The following is a 24,917-nucleotide window of genomic DNA, read 5'->3' as shown; positions in this document are numbered from 1 at the left end:
ATATCTTCATTATATGCTTGAGGACTGTAAAAATATTGGTATTAACACTCCCCAAGCAGGCACTCATAACTGTAAGTGTATTATGTCTATAAAAATGTGTTTATGGGCTGATTTGAATAGCAAATAATCTTACATAAACAAATTCTATAAATATCTTAAGCATTTTTGAAAGTTCATTATTATTTTTGCTTAATAAACATTAAAACATGGAAGACAATAATCAAATGGGATAGAGAGTTATCAACAAGGGCAATATTCAAATTTTGTGAATATCAAGGTCTGCAAAATTTTAAATAAATTTGAAAATGGAAATGAAATCTAATGCATATGTATATATATATATTTTTTTTTTTTTTCCCTAAAACTATTTATGCATATAACAAACATAAATATATATATATATATATATATATATATGTACATTTAAAATTTCATACAATTAATAGTTTTTTAAACTAGTAAAAATGGAAGAGACTAATAGTTTCCTTTTTATATTTTAAGCTCCACAGTGTTCTTTTTTAATTTAACAGCATTAATTTTTTTTGAAAATAAAAGGTGTAAAAACCAATTTTTTAAATATTAAAAATAAAAATTACGAGTAATTGCAATCATTTAAAAAAGATGAAATACTGGTATATTTCAAGTAGAATTTAAAAAAAAAAAATTTTTTTTTTTTTTTTTTTTTTAATTTTCTTATTGATTTCTTGAATTTTGCAGAAATCAATAAGAAACTTGCCTCTTGTCAAGTGCTGCAACAGGGAGTGCCGCTGCCAAGATTAATTCCTGCTCTTATAGATTGAAAATTGCAAATGTGCATTATACATAGTGGGAATAGTTTCTTGAATCAACTAGTTGCTGGCTATTTATTTTGATATGCTATAGAAACATAAGGGGGGGGAGGTTAAATTTGTTTGACTTAGTCCTCACCAAGGATCCAAGCAGTGTCAAAAATACGATAGTTCAGGACTAACAGGGTTATCCGGTTAACAGGAAGTGATCATGTCATAAGGATAATATCCAAGGAAATTTTGTGGTATACCATAGTTCTCCTTGTTTTTTTACAGCAAGGAGAACTATGGTATGCTCATTATTTCTTGAATGGTATTAAATGGAGTTACTGCTATATGCTATTTGATACTGATGCATTATGGGAAATGTTTAAAGCATTTATTCCAAAGTCCACAGATACATTCATTTCAGTTGGAGAGCTGAAAGAAAAATGTAAGTGGGCAAAAGAAAAGCATGGGACAGTTACAAGCTCTCACATGATGCTGCTTCATGTGATAACTATAAGCAGATATGTAAAAAGACTATTGACAGAGTAAGGCATGCAAATGCTGAGTATGAAAAATCACTGAAGAGAGCTAAGAATGGAGAAAAAGGAATTCTACTCAAATATGAATGCATGAAGCAGAAAGCTAATTTGATAGGCCCTATGCAAGAACAAAGTGGTGGTATAAGTGACAGTCCAGCCAAAATGGTGGCTGGATTGAACAGTTATTTTGCCATTGTCATTACTATTAAAACTATATTAATGTAAAGAGGGAAAGTGAAGACAAGTAACCAGTGTAAAATAAATGACAGAATGATATTAGGGAAGTGCCTGTCTGAAGAGCTGCTGAGGCTGAGAGAGCATGATAGGTGAGTGCATCCAATCACCAGTAAAGTTAATGAGACCATCATTAAATTCATAGATGTCTTTACAATCCATAAGGAGGGAGCCAAAGGAGTGATGGCTAATTATAGAGTTTGACTTCTGTGGTCAGAAAAATTATGGTTAAAGGTGCAAAACAGAACTATTTTGGCAAGAATGGCATTTTAAATGGTCTCAACATGGTTTCGTAAAGGGGGGAAGGGGATCTTGCCTGACTAATCTGGTAAGTCACAAAGATAAGGTTATAAAGAAATTTAGATGCAAGAAACAACTTTTACATTATACAACTGCACTTCAGTATGGTTTCTGATACAGTTCCTCATGAAGTTTTTATATAAATTGGAGCAGGCTGAGATAACAGGGAAGGCCCATTAGTGGATTAGGCACTGGTGGGAGGACAGGAGACTCAGGGTGGTCATAAATGGGTATTCTACAGATGGACTAGCATATCAAGTGGGGTTTATTCAGGGATCAGTGCTTGGATCTTAGCCCTGATGGGCTGAAAAATGGAAACTAAAGTCTACGCTACCAAAACACACTTGGGGAACAAAAATCCAGGAGTAGTTTATGGATATTAGGAGGGAATTAAAGGATGCCTGAAAAACGACATTAAGTTCTACATGCAGTTGAAACAGGCAGCAAGAAGGACACAGGGCATTCAATGAATTATTGGAATTTTACAAGTAGAAAGAAGGTCACTATTTTACTCTGTAAGATGATGGTATGACCACACTCAAAATATTATATCAAGTTCTGAAGTCCATTTAAAGAAAGATATTGAATTTCTAGAGAAGGCAAAAAGTAGAGTAACTAGATTTGTAAAGAGTGTCAAGCACTATCCCTATGACAAATGGCTAAGATGTGGCTAATGTCTTCAGAACTTGGCAACCATGTGCCTTGGGGTGGGGAATTAGTGAAATGAATGAGAGAGGAATATTCTCATTGGTAAGTAAGGCTAGAATCAGAGGGCACAAATATAAATCCTTGAAGAATAGTAAATGAGACCTTTTGAAGTTTACCTTCAGGCAATGTACTGTGGGACACTGGAATAAATTGCCTGAAAGGGTGGGTTGAGGCAGAGAGTTTCCAAAATGCAGGAATTTTTTTTATTATTTATTTATTAGCATTAGTAGAGGCATATGATGCAAGAAAGCAAGCTTATGCAGCATCAGCCAAAAAAAAAAAAAAAAGAACATGCTCCCATTTCACCCCTCGGTTCGTTCCAAGTACCTGTCCAGCTCAGTCTTAAATTTATTTTGGCTATCAACTTCCACAACAAAGGATGGAAGTCTGTTCCACCAACCAACTACCCGCTGGCTAAAGACAAACTTCCGCACAACTATCCTACATCTGTCTTTCCTCAATTTGAATTTATGCCCTCTCAAATGATTATTCTGAGCAAGAGGAAGAATTCCATCAGCACTGAGCATGCTCAAACCATTCAAGACTTTATACTCCTCAATCAGATCACCTCGCAGGTGCCTAGTCTCCAGACACTGTAATTTGAAAAATTTAAGCCTTTCTTCATAAGAGCAACCCTTTGTTCCATTCACTAATCTTGTTGCCCTACTCTGTACTCATTCCAACAGCTCTACATCCTTCTTAAAATGAGGCCTCCAGACCTGTATACAGTACTCAAGGTGTGGCCTGACCATTGACTTATATAAGGGGATAATTACCTCCTTATCCCTGCTAGAAAAATTCCTGTATATCATTGACAAGACACCATGAGCTACTCTTGCAGACCGTCTGCACTGCTCAGAAAACTTCATATCTGCCTGCACAATTACCTCCAGGTCCTTTTCATTCTATACCACTGTCAGTGTAGTACCACAGAGTTGATACGTCACTTTGGGGTTGCTGCTTCCCATATGTGGTACTTCACATTTGTCAATGTTAAACTTCATTTGCTACCTCTCAGCCCATCTGCTCAACTTTTCTAGATCCTGCAGCAGCGTACTGTCATTAGTGTCCTTAACAACCCTGCCAACCTTCGTATTGTCTGCAAACTTGGACATTAAGCTTGATATACCATCATCGATATCATTTATAAATAGAGAAAACAACAATGGACCCAATACTGAACCCTGAGAGACTCCACTAATAACATTAGTCCATGATGAGCAGTGTCCATTGATTACCACTCTCTGTCTTCTCCCACTCAACCATCCCTTTATCCATAGCAGCAATTTGCCTCCAATGCCACACTGCTCCAATTTGTGCAGCAGTCTTCCATGTGCAACAGTATCAAAAGCCTTTCTAAGATCCAAATATATGATATCAAAGTTATTCCCTGCATCCAGTTCCTTTGTGACCACATCATAGTATCCAATCAAATTGGTCAGGCAAGACTTTCCTTTAACAAAACCATGCTGTGTCCGAGCTATAACTGGTCTTGTTTAGATGATCCTGCAGTGCTTCTTTAACCAGTGCCACCATTGATTTTCCTGGAACAGAAGTTAAACTGACATGTCTATAATTACTTGTGTTGCCCTTTGATCCTCCTTTGTGAATTGGGGTCACATTTGCACATCTGCAGTTCATGGGTACCTCTCGAGTCCAAAGAAGATCTCATAATTATGGCTAAGGGTTTGCTTACTTCCTTTGCTGCCTCCTTTAATATAACTGGATAAATCCCGTCCGCCCAGGGTGCCTTTTTTATGTTTATCTTCAACAATTTCTCCTCCACTTTCCTCTCAGTTATTAAAAAATCGTCCAGCTCACTGCCAGAGTTTAACTCACCTCCAGCACTACTCCACTCCCCTCCTGAACAACTCCTCATGGGTGAATGTAGATGCAAAATACTCATTTAGTTTGTTAGCCACCTGAGCAGGATCATCAACAGTTGAACCATCAATATCCAGTGGACCAATCTGATTCATCCCTTTCCTTCTAGAGTTTACATAGGTAAAGAACTCTTTGTTGTTTTTCTTTGCATCCTTTTCCAAGGATTTCTCATAATCTGCCTTTGCCTGCCTAATCTCCTTTGTGACTTGGTTACAGACCAGCTTATATCTATCATAGGCTTCCATGTCACCCATTAATTTATATGTATCCCATGCATTTTCCTTCTCTGCCACATGTCTCATTAGTTCATCTGACATCCATTTAGGCCTAAACTTTGAACAATATTTCTTAGCTGGTATGTAGAGCCTAGTAGCTTCCAAGACAAGTTCTTTGAATGCTTCCCATTTTGAATTTGCTGTTGGTAACATCATCAGTTGGTCCCACCGTACAGAATTTAAATACTGTCTCAGACCATCATAGTCACCTTTACGAAAGCAAAAACCCTTCCCTTTACCCCTGATGGTAGTTACCTCTGAGTAAATCCCACTTCAGCACACTGTGATCACTGCCACCCAGTGGTCCCTTTATCTGCAGATTCTTAATGCATGAAGAATCACTACTGATAATCAGATCAAGAGTATTACTCCCTCTAGTTGCCTCCTGAACATGCTGATATAGAAAACAATCTTGCGATAAATCCACAAAAGCCTTGCTAGTGTGTGAGTGACCAACTCACAAATTCCAGTCAATATCTGGGAAATTAAAATCCCCCATTATAAGACTCTCTGATTTACTGGCCCACTCTATTTCCCCGTACAGTTTCTTATTATACTCATCAGAGTCATTAGTTCTTTAACACATTCCTACTCTCGATTTTGATCTCCCAATGCTTATGTCACACCAAACTGGCTCAACACTGCACTGTCCAGCGATGTCGACTGGCTTCACTTCCTTGGATTTTATGCGTTTCTTAACTAATAGTATAACTCCTTCTCCCTTCCTATCTTGTCCATCCTTACTGTACACATTGTACTCCCCAAATTGCAGTTCTGCATTCCTTATATCTGTGTGACACCATGTCTCTGATATCCCAACAATATCTGCCTTTGATGTTCTGAGCAATACATCAAATTTATTTACCAAACTCCTAGCATCGGTGTACATGCAAGTATACCTACACCTGTTCCTATTCTTAGCTACCCTAACAGAACCCGCAATGACTCCCAGCAGTCTCTGAAATACCCTGCATCTTGTTTTCCAGGCTGCTGCTCATTCCAATAGAAGCAGTGCAAGAATCACTTTCACCTCTGCCAGTGTTTGGGACTGCCGTATTGTGCTAAGGCAACCAAGCCATATAAGATGCATACTTATTGTATAGTATATAACAGAGCTATGGTGCTCAGTACCTTCTACGTTGATATCAATATTTGTAGAAGAATAAGAGAAATTTAACTCAATATGATATGTAGAATACTTCCATATGATACTCTCCAGAAATTAAAACAAATAAAAGATTAATGCAAAATGATTACACCTTTTATTTTAAAAAACTATTTTCCTTTCTCGTTTTTCAAAATTTACATTTAACTTTAATTTTTTAAAATTGTTTTTGAATTGTTTAACTGATTTTTTACTGTAAACATTTTGTGTTAATCTTTTATTCGGTTTAATTTCTGGAGAGTATCACATGGAAGTGTTCTACATATCATACTGAGGTAAATTTCTCTTATTCTTCTTCAAATAGATATTGTATGCAACAAGACCAATCACCATAGTAACAAACATGTATTGCAGTGTAGTGTTGGGTTGGATTTGATGTGTAGGGTGGTTCCTGAATGCTAGTGCAATTCTGCCATGGTACTCTGTGATGATGCAGTGGTCTGTAAAATGGCCAGAAATGAATGTATTGTTATGTTTTTACAGTGTGTGTGTGTGTGTGTGTGTGTGTGTGTGTGTGTGTGTGTTCAGTTGCTTCTGACCAATTTTCTACCAGGAAGCAGCAACCACAAGGAAGGCTGCTTCCCAGTACTCATGCCATGAATAGGCAGGTTCCAACTTGCTAGTTATTGTAGCAATGTGCTTGCTGGTTAGTTTGATTTTTTTATGGCACATTGGCAACTTAGGCCATGATGCTCCAAGTCAACTGTACATATATTGACTAGTCCATAAGGTCTAATCTAGAGAAGAATCCAGGAAGGCAGAAGTGAATGTGGTACCTGTGAATAGAGTACCAGCAAAAAAAAAAAAAAAAGAAAAAAAAAAGAAAAAAAGTGTTGTGTTGAGTGACTGGCTTCTTTGCCCAGATGATCACAGATATGTAATATTCTCGTTGCTATCTTGCTAAATGGAACTGGATCAGGAGTCTTCCTGTGCTTCCACCAACGTGCTTAATCCAACTCTTTCTGAGGAATAATTGGATAGGCAATTTTGATGATGGGAACGAGATCCCCCCACTTCTCAGGCAGATGCAGAACAAATTTCTTTCTTTGCATCATTATGCCATTTTAATAATAATACATGTTAAAATTTCATTAAATGTTTTAATAAGCATAACCGACATTCTTCTCTAAATTTGTAGATGCTAAGCAATATCTGACTTTAAATTTGGATTCAGCTCTTCAAAATCCATGAGATGTTCCATATTTTGGAGAAAAAAATTCAAAAGCTTAAAATTTGTTTTCCAATGTTATAGAAGACATTGAAAAACCTGAAGAGGATGTGCAAATTTTTAATTCTGTTGTCCAATCTTTTCTTAATGAATCATTGAAACTTGTTTAGCAACCAGTAAAAAAAAAAAAAAAAAAAATTCATTAAAATGAAAGAATAAATCCAGCTTTTTTTTTTAGCAGATGCTAAATGTTTTTATACATTTAGAAATTTTTGAATTTTAATTCAGTTAACTCACTGCCATCAATCTCAATAATGATTATAAGAAAGTTGAGATCAAGGTTATGAATTACTGGCAAATGGCACATCACGAAATACAAATATGTGGTATAAATATACATATTTGGCAATTATGAAGTTTTCCCAGTTTCTAAAAAAAGTAAATGAGAAAAAGTTAATAAAATTTGAATTTTATTAGTACTCAGAAGGGTATTAATGTTGATATCATATACACAATAATTATCACTTTACAACGTTGTACCCAAGGTTATTTTATACCTATTTAAGAAGGATCTCTTCTTTCAGAAGACAAAGTATATATAGACAAAGATCAGATCACAGATAGTCACTGCCATATATGACTCAAAATGTGTAGTATATTTCTTTAGAAATAACTATACATAAATACATTCTGAAGTATTTAAATTTTATATCTGAATTCACACTATAAACTTTGGCATTGCTAATTAAGAGTTTTGACTATACATTGAGATTTATTTTAAAACGTAGCACAGTTCAAAATCTTGGCCTTTTCACAGACAGAAAAACAAAAACAGAAGAATAACTGTGACACCAGTAATGAGAAGTGTCATTATTCTGAACTTGTTTGAATGAATGCTTCTTTGGAGATGGATGATGAGGAAGATAGTCGACCCCAATTTCACCTTCTCCAAACATACCAAATAAAGGGACTGAAGGAAATAAGCTATTAAAAGTGTCAGCCTCAACGTTAGGCTGTCCATACAAATCAGCTCCACGAGCACAGCAAACAAACATAAAAGCACAACAGAGATCCTCACATAATCCACACTCTTTCAGAAGCTTCAACTTTGTTTCTACCTCTTGCTCTGTTTTGATCACAACAGATGCAACTGAAAGACCTTCACCAGTGAATGCCACTCCAATTCCTAGCTGTCGTTCCCCTGACTTTGTCACAGTTGGACATGCTGAGCGATCAACAATTACACCTCCAAGTGCTAAGTTATAATTTTCTTTCTTTAAATAAAAATCAACTACTCGGTGTAACATACTGTATTGTTCAAGCACATTAATAAACAACAATAAGCATTTAACATTTTTATCATTGGAAATTGAAGTTAACTGGTTGATATCTACACTTTCCATATCTTCAAGCTGTTCATTTATTGCAAAAGGATGCATTTCTACTCCAGGTATAGCTGGAAAGAAAACTGCAGAAAGTCCTAAACTGTATTCTGCTTCTACTGGTGGAGCCCCATTTACTGGTGTTCCAATTATCCCAGTTGATGCAGACAGGATGTATGTACACTTTGGTGGAAGACTTTTATTTAAAAAATCCAGGACTGGAAAAAAAGAATATATTATAAGGCTACATGTCTAGCAAAACACTTATCCTTACCAATTAATTACTTCCTACCAACTAAAATTCCTTTAAAATGTGTGTTTGTTCTAATAAAATAAATTCTATTGTATGTATGGACAATACAATACTCTTTTTTCCATGAGAATTATCCACCTAATTTTAAATACATTTCAAATTTTGTTTTTCTAAAGTTATGTTTACTGTTTAGGTGACAGAAGTGAAATAGCTTAGTGAGAAAATCTTAAATTTGGTATACCAAGTACAAGTGCAACATATCATTTCAATACATTTCAAATCAGGCTCAAAATATGATGATGCTTACATATTGTTTGAAGAGCATTACATACAAATTACTATTTAGCGAAAGAAGGAAAACAAGAGTTAAATCATTTCTGTATATTGTTTGATATGGAATGCGTTCTATATTCAAAACTGCATTAAAATATCAAACAATAAAATAAATGATTTAATTTGTGATTCCAGTGTTCTACTGTTTTTTGAAATATAACTTTATATTATGGAACATTACATTTGAGGCTCTCTATAAAAGAAAACTGAAAGTAAAGAAGTATTAGAAGTAAAATTAACCTTGTTACATTAATAACACATTGCAATAATAAATTACTCTCAATGTGACATGCATATACTTTGGTAGCTTTCTGCAGGTGTTAATGACATGTTCTATCTCCTTTCTGCATTAGAAAGAAGATAAAACATCCATAAATAACATTATGGTAGCACACTATAAGCAAGGAAATGAAAAAATATAAATGCAAGTATATAATGCAATTATATAAGTATAAAATGACTGCAGGCAATGTTATGACTTTTCACTCTGAATTTTATGTAATGTTTCTTAAATCAGTGGTTCTCAAGTGCAAATTAGCATACCTAAAATGTTTTACAGACTAGTTAATTTTTAAAATTTTCAACTACTGATAAATAAAATAATTGTAAATAATTAAAAAAAATTTTTTTTTTCTTGCTATTTATTAAATATTTAAATCAGTAAAATAAAAATTCAACAATTTTAATTAAGTAATTTTTATAATATTCATTAATTTCTTTTATAACCAATATAACACATCAATGACTGAAATAATATTTAAAAAAAATTAAATGGCATAACAATATAATAAATTTGTAGAAACAAAAGTTGATTTCTTCTTTCTTACTCTAATTTTTTGATCACTGAAATTAAAATGACTACAACTTGAAGGTAGGAGCAGTAACTAGATGCTTCATTTTGATTTTTTTTGTATTTACTGTCGTGGCAGAAAAAGTTGCTTTGCACAAGCAATTATGAAAAGGAGGTAAAATCTTCACCTATCTCTCATACAGTGCTGGATATTCTTTTAACTGCACAGAACTAAGTAATGTACACTGAATTAAAGATGAATTTAAATCCTAAACCTGAGACTTCAACCAGTATTTTCTCTTTTATATCCATTACTGTGTTATTTTGGTGTTCTACAAATGGACTCGTTATCCATAAATTTCTGTATCACAGGTAGCTAACACTTCTTGAGCTGAAGAAGACACTTTCAGGCACAAACACTATGTTTCTATTTGTAATCCAAATCTGATGAATTTATAAAATCTGAAATTGAGGGGAACATTTCATAATTATTTATTTATGCTTCTGCCGAATCCTTTTCTTTTTTAAGCATCTATTTTATTGCACAAATAAAAACATAAATAAAAAAAAAAAAGTCTCACAGTTCCTTGGACACCCATATTTATAAATTTACAAGGGAAAATATACATGCAAGATTTGTAATCCATTCTTTGTTGCAAAATTAGTCATCCAGGTCTGAATTCTTCTGCTTCACTAATTTGAATAATCTTTTACATTTTCCTCTTGATAACCACCATATTCCAGCACAAATTTGATAGCCTGAATGCTCACAGTCATGAATTCAGTGCACTACCATTAATAAAATTTACAAGTTGTACTGACTGTATAAAAACTTTGTTCAAACTTGGAGACAACTTTTTTGCTGCTAAATGTTAATAGTGAATTATCATTCCATTTCCAGCCACTTCTTTTGTTTTTGCTAATACATTTTAATACCAGTCAGTCATGACTAGGGCTTACAATACCAAGATTCCAGGATCCTGGTAATTTTTTTCAGGAATTCAAATACCAAATATTCAATTGATACAAAAACACTGTTTTTTCAGCACTAATTTAAAAAATATTATGATTTATTAACATAAAAGTTATAAAACTGACAACAACAAATCATTAATATTACTGAATTTGTAACTGAGGGATTGTTATACACAATACAAATGTAACGAAAACCTGAAAACGTCACAAAACCATAAGACAAAGTGTTACAAATATATTTTTCTTAATAAGTATAGTATGTGTGAAAGTAAAGCACTTATGGAATAAAGAAAACATCGTTACGGAAATATTTCCATTAGATGGAGGAGACCTGGTAGGGCACTTGGAATATGGTAAACAATGGTATGGCAAGTGCAGAATTAAAAGCTTCAGAACAATAGTTTAATCCCTCTATTACACCACTAATTGAGGATGTGACCCTTAGTGCATTTTGGGAAAGTGTGTTGGTATGGAGCAGTTAAAAGTGTTATCAGCAGGTGATTTAGAGGTAAAAGATGAAAGAGTTCTGTTGTGTGGGAAAAACATTGTTTTTCCCCACACAACAGAAGAAGATGAGTTTAAAGAATAACACCGTGATTGGGTCAGGTTTAAATCAGATAGGTGGAGATAAGTAAATGAGATAAAAATAAATAAGGTTTTCGCACCAAAAAAGGGGGTTGTGGCTGTTGTTCAAAGGGGTTGCAGTGGTAGTTCTGGTTTCAGTTCTGGGAGAGTCCCACTATATAGTGAAGAGTTCCACAGGGCATGTTTTCCTGTGCTAGAAGTTAACCTGAAAGCTGAGAAACACACCAGTCAGATAGTGCCCTGGCTTCTACTACTCCTATGGTAATTTTCTTCAGTATTAACAGAGAACGGTTCCCAAAAATAAGACAGTATTGGAAAACTAAGAAGAAAAACTTCACTGCATTCCGTGGAAGGAATCCGCACAAAGATAATATATTCAGGGTGATTCATTACCAGTGCAACAAACTTGCGGGAGGTGTAGGGGGCACAAAGATGAATTGGAATCACATAGCATTGCAGGGTCTGAAATGCCTTCGTCATGCGGTACAGGACGTTGAACGGGAGGTCGTGTGAACAGCGATCCTGCTGGAAGTCAGCATTTGCGAACCGGTTCCCGAGGCTGTAGGATGGATGAATATTCAAATGTTGAACTGATCGACATGCACCTCACGTATGGAGCTGCGGACTGTAATGGGCGCGCCGCTCTGCGCTTGTACCAGAAACGTTTCCCGCACAGGCGTGCTCCTCATCATACGATTTTCGCACATGTGCACAGACGGTTACGTGAGACTGTTGTTTCACAAGAGGTACCATGAATCGAGAGTGAACGACGAGGACGCCAGACAATGAGGAGAATGTCCTACGTCTTGCAGAAGGCAATCCGAGTACGAGTACTCGAGCAATAGGCCAACGATTGGGTATTTCCCAATCCACTGTATGGAGGATACTGTCAACAAACCAAATGAGTTCATACCATCTGCAACGCATCCAATCACTGGAGCCTGTGGATTATTCACTCCGGAGAACTTTTGCTACTTGGTTTCTTCAACGGAAACGGTTCGCAAATGCTGACTTCCAGCGGGATCGCTGTTCACGCGACCTCCCGTTCAACGTCCTCTACCGCATGACGAAGGCATTTCGGACCCTGCAATGCTATGTGATTCTGATTGGTCTTTGTGCCCCCTACACCTCCTGCAAGTTTGTCACACTGGTAGTGAATCACGCTGTACAGGAATTTTGCTTGTAGGGAAAGGAGGTGATTATTCCTTTGTATACGGCAATGGTCAGGCCACACCTTGAGTATATACAGGTCTGGAGACATCATTTTAGGAAGGATATTAGCATTAGCATTAGTAGAGGCATATGATGCAAGAAAGCAAGCTTATTCAGCATCAGCCAAAAAAAAAAAAAAAAAAAAAAAACACCACTCCCATTTCACCCCTCCGTTCGCTCGAAATACCTGTCCAGTTGAGCGTTAAATTTGTTTAGGCTATCAACTTCAACAACAAGTGACGGAAGTCGGTTCCACCAACCACCCGTTGGCCAAAGGCAAATTTCCGCACATCTATCCGACATCCGCCCTTCCTTAATTTGAATTTATGCCCTCTGAGCTGATTATTCTGAGCAAGATGAAGAATCCCATTGGCATTGAGCATGCTCAAACCAGTCAAAGCCTTATACACCTCTATCAGATCACCTCGCCGGTGCCTAGTCTCCAGACTCTGTAATTTGCAAAACTTAAGCCTTTCTTCGTAAGAGCAACCCTTTGTTCCATTCACTAATCTTGTTGCCCTTCTCTGTACCCGTTCCAGCAGCTCTACATCCTTCTTGAAATGAGGCCTCCAGACCTGTATACAGTACTGAAGATGTGGCCTAACCATTGCCTTATACAAGGGAATAATATATAGAGTTGCCAGAACAATTACAGAGAAGGGCAACAAGATTGGTGAGGGGAGAGAGAAGGGGTATCTTACCAATAAAGGCTTAAGTTCTCCAAATTGCAGCATCTAGAGACTAGGCACCTGTGAGGTGATCTGATTGAGGTGTATAAGGCCTTGAATGGGTTGAACAGGCTCTATGCTGATGGGATTCTTCCTCTTGCTCAGATTACAAACCTGAACAGTCATAAATTTAAATTGAGGAAAGAGAGTTATAGACTAGATGTGTGGAAATTTGCCTTTAGCCAGTGAGTAGTTGATTGCTGGAGCAAACTTCCATTCTGTCATTATGGAAATTGATAGCTTAAACAAATTCAAGGAAGAACTAGACAAAGTTTTGGAGTAAATGGATGGGAGAAATGGGAAGTTTTTTTTTTTTTTTTTTTGACTGATGCTGTATAAGCTTGTTTTCTTGCATCATATTATTATTAGCTATACGGTGCAAGGAAGCCTGAGGCTTATGATGCACCAGACAAAAAAAAAAAAAATTCTGAGTTACCCTGAGAGAGAGAGAGTCAAAAGTAGAAGGGAATCACCAAGAAAAAGAATGATGATATCCAGCTCAGGACCCTGGGTGTGCCAAGCCCATACTTGCCAGATATGAGCCCCGGGGGTTGCCTCTACTAATGCTAAGAATACCAGTTTTTTACAAATTCAGTTTTGCTAAAACTGCAATTTGGCTACATATAGAAAAAGTGCTTTTTACTTTATACATGTCAAGTTTCCCACAGAAGACTTCATAGTCCTAAATTTATATGACTACTCATCTTAATGTGAATGGAGTATACATAAATAATACAATAAAATCTTGTAACAATGAACTTCTTGGACACAAGGATCACTTCTTGGTACCAAAATTAAGTTCTAACGAATACACTGAAAATCATTTCGGAAGAATCATTATTTGTTCAAATGAATTCTGGTGCATTTTTCTATTATACAGAAGTATTAAATTTCCACTTTTTTTAAAATTTAAATAGTGATTTTTAAATATGATAAATATATAAAATGACAAAATAAGTCATAATAAAAATATCTTTTGTTCAGAGAATGTTGTTTTTATAAATAAAATAAGCATATTTTATTTATAAGAAATACCTCACATTTAGAAATACAGCATATACAACTTATGGTGCAATTGAAAATGTGGGTGCCTGAGGTATACAGAAAAAAATAAAACAAAAAGCATAATCATTCAAAAAGGTGGAAAATGCAGTAGGGGTATGATAGTGAATTCTTTTGTTAATATTTTAAAACTTCCATTTTCCCCCTTTCAAGTGAATACTCCCAAAGATGTATTTACAATGGGCTACACAATGCCATTCATTATTTTTCAAAAAAGTAATTTCATTCTAAACAAGTACATTTTAGGCATAGCTGGACTTTGAAAGTAATTCATTATACTGACTATTTCATCAAAAGTACTTTTTAAATGATATTTACAAAGCACCAAATTAAGGGGAGTCGGACAGAATCTAAGATATATTTTTTACAGTGAAATGTTCAATAAAACAGTATTCATTTTTAGTGTTTGAAAATTTACTGTACTTTTATACTATTTAGTTGTTTCTGTACACAACCAAAAGAAATGCAAGTGCACATATCTCATCAGATGCTGATTTCTTAGCCCAGTTTCTTAATATAAGTTTAAGTATGCAATAATAAATTCAATGGCGAGTTCAGTAATAAGTTCAGTAAGTTTTTATTTAGGACAAAACTCACACACCTGTGATGTTAAAAGTGCAGAGGTGATGGGTATATTAGAGAGTGTTTCTAAAAGGTACACACCTTTTCGTCATAAATAATTAATTACATATTTATAGTTGAACTTAAAAAAATTTTTTTTTTTTTCATCTTTTATTTGTACATTTTGGTCATAAAACATGGTGCTAATTGTTAAAACAAAACCAAAGTGATACAAAAAAAAAAAAAAACAACATTACACAGTTCATCCATCTGTACCCTCCAATAATTTGTCCAGTCCTTTCTTGAATTTATTCGACCCATCCACTTCCAAAACAACAGATGGAAGCCTCTTCCAACAATCAACAACCCACTAGCTGAAGGCAATATTTACACACATCTATCCTACAATCATCTTAACTTGAATTTATGCCTTCTCATGTGTGTAGTCTCAGCAAGTGGAGGAGTGCCATTAACACACAGCATAATCCATTCAAGCCTTTAAACACCTCAACCAGATCTCCCCACGAGTTCCTAGTTTCAAGATGTTGCAATTTGCAGAACAGAAGCCATTTCTAAGAGCACCCTTTTGTTCCCTCCACCAATCTGGTTGCCCTTCTCTGCACCTGTTCCAGCAGTTCTACATTCTTCTTAAAGTGAGGCCTCTGACCTGTATAGAGTACTCAAGATGCAGCCTAACTATGGCCTTATACAAAGGGATCATCACCTGCTTATCCCTGCTAGAAAAGTTTCTGTATATTGTTAACAAAACCCCAGGAGCTGTACTGGCAGCATGTCTGCACTCTTCAGAAAATTTTGACTGCATGATTACCACCAGGTTTTTTTCATTCTCCACTAACCTGAGTGGAGTACCACACAGTTTATACGTTACTCTGGGGTTAGTGTTACCCCTATGCAGTGACCCAATTTTCCTGGATCTCGTTGCAGTAATTCACCTTGATGACTGTCATTAACCCCCTGCCAACCTTTGTATCATCTGCAAACTTAAACATTGAGCCTGATATACCTTCATCAATATTACTGATAAATATTAAAAAAAAAAACAAAAAACAATTGAACCACAGCACTGAATCCCGAGGAACTCCAGTAATAAAATTAGTCCATGAAGAACAGTGCCCATTGATAACTGCTCTCTGTCTTCTTCCACTTAACAATCCCTTTATCCATAGCAGTAACTTGCCTTTAATGTCAACAGAGGAGTTCCTAGGGATTGTGGCACCTGGGTGCAATTCGCAATTTGGTGCTCTCTAAAATTTTCTTCATATGTGTATGCAAGTTTCAGGTTTTCAGGCACCCCTTGAACATTGCCGGCTGGGTGAAGTGCACATCTGACACCCTCAGGACATCCTGCCCCTGAATATCACATTGCTCTAGTTTGTACAGCTTTATATGCAACAGTATCAAAAGCCTTCATGAAATCCAAGTATATGATGCAAAAATAATTTTTTTTCTTCCAGTTCCTTGGTCACTGTATCATAATAGCTTATCAGATTGGTTAGACAAGACCACCCCTTAACAAATCCATGCTGTGATTGCAGGATAATTGCATGCCTTTCAAGTGGTCCTGCATAACTTCTTTAATTAGTGATTCCATTATTTTTCCTGGAACGGATGTTAAGCTAACATGTCTGTAATTACTGAAGTCACCTTTTCATCCCCCTTTATGAATTGGGAAAACATTTACACATCTCTGGTCCACAGGAACCTACCTGGAATCCAGGTAGGTTCCTGTGGACCAGAGATGTGTAAATTGGACCAGAGATTGTTGCCACCCTAAATATAATTGGATAGATTCCATCCACCCCAGTTGCCTTTTTTATGCCCATCTTCAACAATTTCTCTTCCACTTTCCTTTCAGTTATCAAAGTCATTTAGCTTCTCATTAAAGTTTGATAAACTTCTGGCATCCCCTTCCCTTAAGAATTCCTCATGTGTCAATGAGGAATTCTTAAGATGCAAAATACAGCCCCTCCCCAACTTACGTAAGGGTTGCGTTCCGCGGAACTCTATGTAAGTCGGAGTTTCCCTAAATGCTTATGCAGCACATGCAAATTTGATTGAAGCAAAAAAGAAATGTTCGACGAACAATGTAAATAAAATTATTTATTCAATTTTTTTATCTCATGTGTAGGAAAAATTACAAAAAAGAGTAAAAAATTACAAAATTTAAAAATTACAAAAAGGGAGAGGAGACAGGTATAATGTCAGCAAGTTTTACCTTTCAAGCATTGTTGCCAGAATTAACTCTCCAGCTGATAAGCACACTGCTGTGGAGATTTAGAAGGAGTTTTTTCTAACACATCACAAAATTTCTCTGCAGCTGCAGAATCAGCACCAGCAACTTCATCGCATATTTTAATGTTTGGAAACCAGCGCAATGCTTGAACCTATTAAACCACCCATTGCTTTGCTTGCCATGAACTTGGCATGGGATTCACCATACTTATCCTTAATATCTTCATAAATACTTCTTGCTTTTGCTTGAATGGCCATTGGACTCGGGGGCACTTGCTTCTGAATCGATATTCCATCCATAGTATTAGTAGCTTTTCCATCTTCGATATAGCACCTGAACGCTGTTTTGTGATCACTGTTGATCCTTTAACATGTTCTTTATACGTGCACTGTCCCTTAAAATAGTATTCACTGTTGAAGTAGAGAGACCTAATTCCGTGCAATAGATGACAAACTTTGTCCTGCTTCATACTTCTTAATTAATCAGCTTCATTTCTAAATCAATTTTGTTTCATTTCCTAGCACTGCCAGCACTTGCACTTTCTGTTGGTCCCTTTCCCTTTGCCATTGTAATAAGTAAATAAGAATGAAGAGAAGATTCTGAAAATTTATTTATATTTTTTATATGATTGAAGATATCAGTGAAGGGAAACTCATTTCACCATAATACCGTAACGTAAAAACCCACAGTTGTTTGTTTGTTTAGTTTTTAGGAGCATTAGCAACTAAGGCCATATTGCTCCAGGATATGCGGTGGTCATTCCCTAACCTTTCCGCATCCTCGTATTTGGTAGTGACGGGCTCGAACCCCGGTCTAATCAAGAAGCATGTGATACGCACTGCTGCTCCTTCCCACCTGGCTACGGAGGCGCCCCAAAAACCCACAGAATTCCAGCTATCAGTATTATTGCAAATGCAATAAGATCAAGTTTACTATCCGTTTATAACAGATTGTGCTACCAGAAAAGTCCAATAAACCAGAAAGTGCAAATTGTTTTTATTGTTTTATGGTAGTGACCTCCAGAAATGTGTTTTAGAAACATACCACAAAGACTTTCAAAACTGATTCTTATAACAGAACATATGATAACGATGAAAGAGTAGTGCAATTTTCATTATAAAGATGACCTTTTAGAGAGATAAATAACTTAGTTATATAGTGAAAATTTTAACTTCCGAGGTCTTGGAACAAATTACCAAAAAAACCCCAATGTGTTATTGGGACGACATTACGATATTTTCACGATACCTCCATTTATTCCTACAGGATGCAAAATATGTTTCCACAATTTTTTTAAGTTTGCACCGGCCGGCAAAAACTTATGTAAAGTCGAATTTCGTTAAGTCAAATATTATGTAAGCCGGGGAGTGGCTGTAACTATTCGATTTGTCTGCAACCTGGGTCATTAACAGTTAACCCAGAAATATCAAGTGGTCCAATGTAATCAACCCCTTCCTTCTATTGTTAATATAAGCATAGAAGTCTTTGTATTCTTCACAAGAGAATTCTTATAATTTTCCTTAGCTTGCCTAGCCTCCTTTGCAACTTGAGATCATTTAATTTATATCTACCATAGGCTTCTGTATCACCTGATAATTTATATGTATCCCTTGCACTTTTCTTTTCTGCCATGTGTCTCAAGAGTTATAGCATCCTTATTGTATTTTGAAATTTTGTAAAAACGAAAACTTTTGTACATCCATTCTTTTAAATATTAATGTCTTCTTATTTTGACTTGATTGCCTATCATTAAATTACTGTCAAAAGTGAAACCAAAATTTAAAAATGAAATGTGCATAAAGCAATTACAATAGTCATATACTTAGATTTATTGAAATAATGCATAGGCACTGACTGATTTTTAGCAGAGGGTGATGTGCAGGTAATGTAAATACAAACTGTGCTTTATTTCTGATGTGGGAAACAGGGTCTAAAAATGCCTAAATGTAAAAGAATCACCAGTGTTGGTGAAATGCCTAAAGCCAATGCCATTTCATCACTTTTAGGTGATTTAATACAGAAACAATACATTGCACTAACTTGTATATAAGTCTAGTGAATTCTTGTGGTCTGAGGATTTAGCCCTAAATTTTTATTTTAGTCATTAACTATGTACACTGTTTGGCATCTCTCATACTGTGGAATTAATTTCACAACTGGATTGTCATTCATTATATACCTGTCCACTCACAGCGAAAGGCCAAATAGCTCTGAAACAGCCACTCGGGTAACAGTGTCCACTGAGAATAAGTAACAAGCACTTTCTCTATTGGGGAAGCATTACTTATTCAAACTAGTACAATGTCAGGCAACTCATTGTGAAGGCATTCACAATATGAGATATAATGAAAACTATGCCATTTCACCAACTTCTGTGATTTACTATGTACAGAAATGATGTATTGCATTAACTTATATGTTTAGTGAATTGCCGTGGTCTGCGGCTTTAGCCCTAAATTTTTATTTTAATCTTTAAACTATACGATGTACATACTACTTGTTAGATTTCAAAATATAAGCTCAATCAAGCAATAAAGCTCAATCCTTCCTACTTAAGTACTATTTGTAAAATATAAAGATCTAAAGATATAAAGAGCTGAAGAATTTTCCTATCAAAAGGTATAAGTAGATCTTTATATTTTACAAATATACTACTTGTATACCATGGGGTTTGACTGACATCAGAAAATACAATGCTTTGAGGAGTTACTCCAAAATTTTGCATAGTTGTATTAGGAACTTCATGAAGCACAAGATCTGCAATGTAATTTCTAGCCCCACCCACCAAAGCTCCAGGTTTTTGAATGCCAGACTTCAGGTTTTATTCTGTATGTATATTATAAAGAGTATCAGAAGAACCTCTGTTTATAAATAAAGTAATCACTTATCTATTCACCTTTGATTCATACTATAAATTATATAAATGATCACATCAATACTGATAACATTGGAACAAAATATTGAGGTTGTGCCCACAACCCAAGAATGACCAATGTCACCGCAGCAGTGTATGAAATCACATGCAAGATATCACTTTGAGGATCATTTTGATCCTACACAATAGAGATTTCTGAAATTTTTAATAAACTGTAATAAAAAGTAGTGATTTACCCTCAGTGAACAGCTGGTTGCATAGAGGCACGTGGACCTCTGCGACCAACAATGTATTTTAAAATGTCTCACTAGTGGATAGCAGCAACCTAACTGAAGACCAATTTTATCAATTTTTCCGGCTCTTTTTAGCTCTAAAACCACTCTGTTCAATGTGCAACTCACAATACCATTCAAGAAAAGTGAAATAAGAAACAAAAGTAAATTGTCTCTATATTTGGGGAAAATAAAATGAAATAAACAGGTAAAATGAACTAAACTTTATTGTAAAGAACATATTTATAAAATTAAAATCATACTTACATGATTCATTATTCTTTTTATCTATAGTGTTCTTACGCATTCTTTTATTTTTCCTTTTGCTGTAAGTCTGAAAATAATTGCTAAAAAATTTTTGAGGTTTTGTTATCAACCTCGTAGAGCAAAAGATCAATCCAAGATTTGGGTCACTAGGTGCATCATTCAAGATTTCATGAAAGTGATCACCAACATCAAGTGTTACCTCAGATGCATACACCTGTGCTGGATCTGTGGGATCAATGTGCAGGTCATTATACCTGTCGGAAAACTTATTACTAACAATTACCTAAAAATAACAAGAAAAATATTCTATGATTTCAGGTTGAAAACTAATTTTGGTTGCATTTTAACATTCACATGGTGACAATAATAATTTGGAACAAGTTTTAAATGAAGCCTATTTATGAATATATTATATAAATAAAAGTTACCATTTTTCACATATTTTTGATATTAAAAATAATTTACTAACATGAGCTATGCTTAAAATATAGAAGTATATTTTATAAATTGTAAATAAAAAATTACAAATCACTGTCAATATATTATCCTCTAGCTTTTGAATCCTTTCTCCATTTTTATGAACACAAGCTATGACATTTCAGTTACCAGTGTTGTATAATTCTCTACAATAAAAGTTGAGAAAAAATTCACATTAATAAGAATATACCATAAATTCAAATTAATATTTTAATGGCACTGGAGTTTGTTTCTTATACTACATATGTACTGTGTGTGTATATAAGCATGTCTGGGCCAATCTGCATGTTGTGCAGGCTTGCACAACAAACTCCAGTGCCATTAAAATAATAATTTGAATTTATGGTATATTCTTATTAATGTGAATTTTTTCTTAACTTCTATTGTAGAGAATTATACAACACTGGTAGCTGAAATGTCATAGCTTGTGTTCACCCAATTGTAGACCCAGTCACTGAGGTATTTCAGAAAGTGACATGAAGCAGTATCTGTAATTATTTCCAAAAAGACACAGATTCTTAGCAGGGTGAAATGCACTAATCATAATTCTATGCACCATGTCATTAAAGGAACTATTTACTCATATTATCTTTAAGTATACAATACACAGTTCCACTGTAATCGTAGATTGAAATAATTTGAAATTTGTTTCCTGAATGTAGAAGGGGTAAAAGTACCACATGCTGGTCACTGATGACCTACCTATCCACATCCTTCAAATAACATCAAAAGACTACCATCTGTATTCATACTATTTGTTCTATACCAGTGATCATACAGGAGATGGAGATTTAGTTTTATGTTATTTAAACTCTCTAAACTCAGAGACTTAGTGTTGAGTGATTTTGTTATAATCTCACTTTTGAGCCACTGAAAGAGGTATCTCGAGAATGTTATCAGTTGGAGAGGTGCAGCATCAGTACATGGCTCTAACAGCGACCAAAACAATTCCATCAAGGAATATGCCCACTGTTTCAACATTGGAGGAATGTAATGGGGGGATCATTTACCCAAATAACAATAATTATTTGGGTAAATCCTACATCAATAAACTATAATCAATGGTTCCTTTGCTTTAAGAGTTTATTTATAATTCAGCTGGAAATGTGGTTTATCATCTCAAGATCAGGCATGGGTGGGACATAAGCTAATGCAGAGCTTCCCAAACTTTCTCAGTTCATGGCACCCTTAGTGTCCCAGTAATTTTTTCATGGCGCCCCTAGGCCAAAAGAAATATCTAACACAGTGGTTTTCGACCGTTTAATAATTCGATTTTCTGTGTGTGTGTGTGTGTGTGTGTATCATATAACATTTAAAAAATATATAATATATATTTTTTAAATGTTATATGATAGTTATTATAATAATACAATTATAAACAAAATTACATATACTTATATAATAATTTTATTCTTTATATAAAGGTACTAAATAAACTTCAATTATAGATCACCACAAAATTAAAAAGATAAGGTACAAAAGGATACCGTACATCTTTTTATAATGAAATAAATATATAAATTTAAAAAAAAAACAGTTTAGTAATTAAAACCCAAATTACATGGCACCCCTGAATGTTGCAGCACCCTAGTTGAAAACCACTGAGCTAAACCAATATCCAGAAAAGCTGCATTAATTTATATTGATTTGTACTGGCAGAAGCTACGGTTCCTAACTGGCATTCTGCTCTCTTTAGCCAACAAAACCACTTCACTCAGAAGTGTTAAACTGTGGAGCACCACAAAAAAGTATTCTCTAATTTTAGCAGAGTACTAGAACAAATATATATATATATATACATATACATATATATATACATATATATATATACATATATATATATATATACATACAGGGTGTTTCAAAAATGATGGTCAATAATTTAAAGGTAAAAAGTACAAATTAAATAAGCAAAAAAGTCCCAGTGAACATCGGGCCGCAAATGAACCGTTTGAGATAATGCACATTTTCTGTTAAGATCCATCACTGACTATGGGAGCACTAGTTTATCAAAAAGCTGTGAATCCTTTGCAAAGGGTGGTTTTATTAAACATAAGATAATACATTTTTAATTTTTGGTTTCAACACCACAGGATTTTACAGATGTTACATGTTACAGGATGTTACAAAAGGTGTTCAAAATGCTGTCCTTGCATCCGTATGCAATTTTGTAGTCTTCTCTGCATTGAGTTGCAAATCCTTTCAGGCATTCCTGGGTCATTTCTGATTTTCTGAAAGGCTCCTTCAACCCGACGCTGCAATTCCTCAACTGTGTTACTGTCAGAAGTGTATACCAAGCTTTTTACATGACCCCAGATACAAAAATCCATAGGATTTAAGTCCATAAGAATTTCATCCGTACAGAAATTTTGCAGATCATCCCATTTGTAGCCATTCCCAGCCTCTCATCCTATATATAGTCCACACTTGGATCTGTCTGATTTTTTTCTCTCTCTCTCTCTCTTTGGGCATATAAAGAAATAACTTTGTGGAAACCACTTTTTTTTAGTGATGAGGAAATGAAAAAGATGGTGACAGGCTAGCTTCAACAGCAAGGTCCAACCTTTTGTCACAGTGCATATGTTAGTTGGAAAGAACAATAGCAAAAACGTATTGATAAACAAGGTGGACATATAAAATAATGTATACATGCTTTCTAGTGCTTGTTGAATAAATTATATAAATTTCAACGTTTTATCTGTTGTCTTTATACTCTTGGCCAAAGAGGCCAAATGGCATTACTTATGGACTGACTGTATTTATAGTGCGAATCTCGAGCTATTATATTTTTTTAAAAGTTGCAAGTGCCATTTTCTACATAAGCGGAGCTTGATTTATTCTACAAAAAAAATTATTTGAAGAATAAAATTTTTTTCTTTATTCTCTCTTTTTATTTTTTTATTTTATTATTATTATTTTTTACTATGAGTAAAATCTCTGGGAATTAACTACCGTACCCACGAGGTGGCGACCCTGGCTGTGGACAATGTTGCGTGTTTGACACATGGGGAACTGTAGTTCTAACTTAAACTGTTACTAATGTTTTTAAATGCAGCAGTTTTTTCTCCTCTTTTAATTTTAACAAACTTTTGAAAATTGTAATAAAGTACCCTACATATCAAGGTCGCGTAGAAACTTTCTTCCATGTCGTTGCTGTTAGATGACAAACTACTTCTAATATGCATATAAATACTTTTTTTTTTCTTTTAAATAGGTTAGAGATTAAAACAGAAAAGAAAAGCTATTCATTGTTTCCTGCCTCCGTCATGGATTAATCAGGAATCAAATGTTTTTCGTTACGGTTACACAATACTTAAGATTAGCTTTTTACAACTTGGTGTCTACTGCACGTGATTTCCGTATTGTACTAGGCTGAAAACGGGTTTAGCATATTGCGCAACATCACTAGAGTAATATAATTACAATAATCACTATGCTAACCAGATCTCTGCACTCAGAAAAATATGTGGGCATAACATACATGTTTATAATTTAACCATGTACCTGAAACATCCAAAATATATGATGTCTACGTTTTTTGATCAATTGAGCAACGCTATTCCATAGTTTGCAAACCTGTGCACAGTTATTCAGTTCTGGGACAGACAAGTGCTGAAAAATTTTTTCAATAATTGGCGGTGTGGACGACAGTATGTATCCAATATTTTCATCTACAACAGCGACTATACTGTTTTCCGCACTCCTTTTAATTTTACGACTACGACATCTCCCTGCCATCTTTCACTTTACAGTACTACTGATAGAATAACACATTTTCGTACGAAACAGCAACAGTTAATTTTCAAGCCACCTGGTGGAGCGCTCATTTTTCAATTTGAATA

General features: G+C 35.0%; 1 protein-coding gene across 1 annotated transcript; it reads right to left on the bottom strand.

Moving 5' to 3' along the window:
* Positions 1 to 7,789: 7,789 nt before the first annotated feature.
* LOC150078648 (F-box only protein 22-like) lies at positions 7,790 to 24,820 on the bottom strand. Its single transcript, XM_090382348.1, has 3 exons — positions 24,580 to 24,820; positions 20,599 to 20,881; positions 7,790 to 8,649 (listed from the first exon to the last, which is right to left on the bottom strand). Exons 1-3 carry the CDS (start codon positions 24,811 to 24,813, stop codon positions 7,844 to 7,846), a joined length of 1,323 nt encoding a protein of 440 aa, XP_090238474.1. The 5' UTR covers positions 24,814 to 24,820; the 3' UTR covers positions 7,790 to 7,843.
* Between the last annotated feature and the right edge of the window lie 97 nt (positions 24,821 to 24,917).

Source organism: Mastigoproctus giganteus, chromosome 10 (assembly GCF_048544385.1).
Source record: "Mastigoproctus giganteus isolate SK-2022 chromosome 10, ASM4854438v1, whole genome shotgun sequence".
In the NCBI taxonomy this organism is placed as follows: Eukaryota; Metazoa; Arthropoda; class Arachnida; order Uropygi; family Thelyphonidae; genus Mastigoproctus; species Mastigoproctus giganteus.
Note: the sequence above shows the minus strand (reverse complement) of the source record. Positions and strands in the feature narration are given on the sequence as shown.